Consider the following 4,039-nt stretch of genomic DNA (forward strand, 5'->3'; position numbering starts at 1 on the left):
AAGAAGAAGAAGAAGAAGAAGAAGAAGAAGAAGAAGAAGAAGAAGAAGAAGAAGCAGCCAAGCCAGGAGCTGGGCTAGAGAAACATAAGGACCTCACCCATACCAGTTTGCACTGGATCACTGTAAGAATACCGACAAGCTTCAAACCTCAATGCTATGCAAAAAGGAAAACAAACTGCATTGCTTTCGTGAGTCACATCACGACAAGAACTTTCTGCTCCAACCCAGACTCCTTTGAATGAAGTTCATCTACGAAGAGAATCCACGCTTCTCTCGGTCTACTCACAGAAACGCATAGAATTTATTCCAGGTGTAATACTTCTAAATGTGACCTCGCTGTCCATTAAGGAGGGGAGGATGCTAGGAATTGTACTAAAGAAGGCAGAAAGTAAGGGAGAACACTTGGCAATTGTACAAAAGATGCCAATGGAGTTGATCCCAACTAAAACACCACACGCATGAATGCTGTCCCCATCACTGTTCACACAGAAGCCCGTTAAACTGGTTCCTGCCCCCTTTGCCCTGTGAGCACTGTACCTTGGTATAGCAGGGCTGACGGAGGGTGATGGGTGCCAGATGCTTTCGAGGGCATTTCTGCTTCATAGCCCGCTGGCAAATTGTCCAAAATGGCATTGGAGTATCTGGTGGAACCCAGCCACAGATATATGTCAACTTTTGCCTGGACAGTCCAGCCAGCCGGTCGTTTCCCAGGAAGCTGGGGAGAGGGGATGAGGAAGGCGGTTTTAGCACCAGAAGGCAAGCATGGGCCCTGTTTTGGGAAACAGGATCCTTCCTGGACACATACCTCAAGGTTTGTACAGAGGTCTTATCCCCAGGCTCTGTTTATATTAAAAATTTTAAAATATGGACCCAATGACCACAACGTACAACTCCGGAGGACGGCGCAGGGGTGGAGACCTTAGCCTTAAACGTACCCTCTGGAAATCACTGCCAGGTTCTGGACCACTTATGCCTAACAGGGGGGTGTGCTTAGTGTCCTGTTCCATGGATTAGGAAAGGTAGACTCAGATAGATTAGTGTCTGCGTCCCCTTAGTCTTTAACTGACACCCAAGACTGGAAGTAGGGATTGATGGTTCCAAATGTAGACTCTTGGCTCTGAGCCCACAGTCTGCCTCTTCACCATGCTTTTCAATTCGCCTTGCCTTCCTAGGACTCTGGCTATTGGGGTTGCAACCCGGGTTTCTGTCCCTTGACTTTATTCAGGAATGCCTGCCCCCCCCCCCATCCCTTGTAGTCCTGCCTGTTCACCCAGGCCCTTTTGCCTGGCACACATTTCCAGTTCCTTCATCCGCCTCAAGCAGTGTGGCTTGACACCCCCTAAGTTCTCTGCTTCCTCTCTTGTGATGGCCTCAGATGTAATATGCATAGGGCGTGGGGGAGGGGGAGGGAGTGCGTGTGTGTGTGTGTGTGTGTGTGTGTGTGTGTGTGTGTGTGTGTGTGGTGTTGTGATGGGAGCAGGGAGTGGTGTGTGGAAGCAAATATATGTGGGGGGCGTCATATACCCCAAGACCACAAGGACACAGATGGGTTCATCCAATGTGCCTCTTCTGTTTCTTACTCAACAGGTTTGGGATCTTCCTGTACCTTCTTGCCACCACCTCTGATGGTGCTCAGGACCCCTGATAAGCAGAGCTGAAGGCACTTAAGCTGAGTCTGAGCAGAGCCGATGACACTTAAGGCACGGCTACTTCTCTGGATCCTGTTGACTCTTGTAAGTGCCTCTTCACGGGGAGTTCTGGAATTGCCTCTCTGTAACTTCTCTTCTCTCTTACACCGAGTTCTTTCCATGGAGGAAGTTACCACAAGTCAGGACTTGTTCTGACAACTTCCAAAGCATCCACGGAGAGGTTTTGACTCCAAGTTGAGCGTGGCTGTTTGCCTTTGTAGCTTGCTCTGAAGGTTCCAGAAGCAGATCTGCCACAACTCAATCAAACAGCCATTGCAAGTGCCCCTGGGCTTCAGCCAATGGACTAGTGCCAGGGAGGAGCTTCACAGGCTCTGAGGCTTAGCCAGGTCCTCCAAGAGCTCAAATATGGACACTGGCACTCACTCAAAAGAAGGATGGGTAATTTTTATTATCATTTTGCTCAGATGAATAAGCATCTAATGGATTAATGATATACACCTTTGGGTATGTCTGTGAGAGTGTTTACATAGGATTCAGTGGTGGGGAGGAGGGTAAAACACACACTGAACGCCCGGCTTCCCCATCTCATGAGCTGGAATCCCAGAGCACATAAGGAGAGGAAAGAGCTGGACCACAGCACTCATCTCTCTTCTTCCTGTCTATGGACAGAATATGACTAGACTAGCTACATCATGCTTCCCCTACCCCGCCTTCCCAGCAGTCTGCGGCAGACTGTATGGCTTCAGACTGGGAGCCATAAGCAAACCCTCCCTCTCGAGCTGTTCCTTGTTGAGTATTTGGTTATGGACACAAGAGAAGTGGCTAATACAAGTGAGAAAAAAGAGACAGGTGGTTCTCAACCTGTGGGGCGTGACCCCTTTGGGGGTCACATTTTAGATATCCTGCCTAAAAGAGAGTTACATTATGATTTAATAACCGTAGCAAAGTTACAGTTATGAAGTAGCAGGGAAAATGATTTTATGGTTGGGGTCACCACAACATGAGGAACTGTGTTAAAGGGTTGCAGCGTTAGGAAGGTTGAGAATCACTGGTCTTTGGGAGATGGAAGGATCATCCACATTTCATTCTTTCTTTAAGATTCAAATGCACAGCTCCCCATGCCCAGCTTCCATCTCCCCTTCTGCACATTCAGAAGTAATAAATGAGAAAGTTCAGAAATATGGGATCGATAAGGCTTATTACAATACTGACATAAATGTTCCATTGTATTTATTGTTATAAACTTCTGTTTGTCGATTAAACTTTATTATAGGTATGTGTTTCCAGGGAAAATAATACGTACACTGTAATTGCATGGAAGCCCCCCCCCCACTGGGTGTCTTGAACACTCTCAGTGGCTAGGAGGGCTCTACCACACTTATGAGCTTTGGTCAGTACCGTAGAGTAGGGCCAGAAGGAGGAAGGAATGCACACATGGATATGGTAGTAGGAGGTCATATTTAGTGAGTGTTTGTGCTGCACCAAGAATGGTACAGAAAACTTACTGACCAGAAGAGCTCACATACGTGAGCATGGGACCACTGCAGAGGAGTCGGGATTTAACCCTTCGGAAGAAGGACGCTGTTATTTACTCGGCTAAAAAAAAATAAAACAAACTGACTTTCTTTTAGGTAAAGATGACTATTCTCTAACCTATAAATTTTTAAAAATCGTAATAAAATAACTAACCTTCCTTCATAATTTCTCCAATCATTTGAAAACTTGTTCAAGCAGATAAGTATTTATTGAGATGACTGAAGGTCTAATTCGGTGCTATACTGTTTGATCCACATCTGGAAGGCCCTGGGTTTGGTTTAGGGCATGGAATGAAAGAGAGGGAGGGAGGAAAAGAGGAGGAGGAGAGGGATGGGACAAAAGGAAACAGGAATGACAGTGTGACAGCCTAAGAGTATTTTGTTGTAGTAACAGCATTTCTTATGCTATTTGTAGCCATCACTGGGACATCAATTCACAAAGGCAAGGGTTTTTTTTGTCTGGTGTGTCACAGTGATGTTTCCAACTCTTAGAAAAGAGTGCTTGGTGCTGGAAGAATACAGCAAATATTTGTTGAATAAATACTGTGATGCCCCAAAATAATAACACTTGACACTCGTTGAGAACTTTCCCTGGTCTAGGCCCTGGCCTACTGTTTCTTCCTGCAGAATGTTCTGTCACCTGCATGTCATTACAAGCACTGTTTCACTCGGTCTCCCAACAGTGCCGCAATACTTTCAATGAGTATATTTTAAAGATAAAGAGGATGAATGTCAGGGAAATAAACACAGTTATCAACATCACAGAGCAAGACAGGATTAGAGTCAAGGAACACACAGCTCTGTGCAGCCCACTCTGTTCCTCATACATGTTGTGTGTGTGTCTGTGCACATGCA

At 46.1% G+C, this 4,039-nt stretch overlaps 1 protein-coding gene across 1 annotated transcript in view; it reads right to left on the bottom strand.

The window, feature by feature from the left end:
• The window catches only part of Fer1l6 (fer-1 like family member 6), a 112,806-nt gene that overhangs the window by 62,609 nt on the left and 46,158 nt on the right, over positions 1–4,039 (bottom strand). Inside the window, exon 18 of the mRNA XM_005354617.2 lies at positions 538–715. Within this exon, the coding sequence (XP_005354674.1) occupies positions 538–715 (178 nt within the window). The remainder of the gene's footprint in view (positions 1–537; positions 716–4,039) is intronic.

The sequence above is a fragment of the Microtus ochrogaster genome, chromosome 15 (genome assembly GCF_000317375.1).
Source record: "Microtus ochrogaster isolate Prairie Vole_2 chromosome 15, MicOch1.0, whole genome shotgun sequence".
In the NCBI taxonomy this organism is placed as follows: Eukaryota; Metazoa; Chordata; class Mammalia; order Rodentia; family Cricetidae; genus Microtus; species Microtus ochrogaster.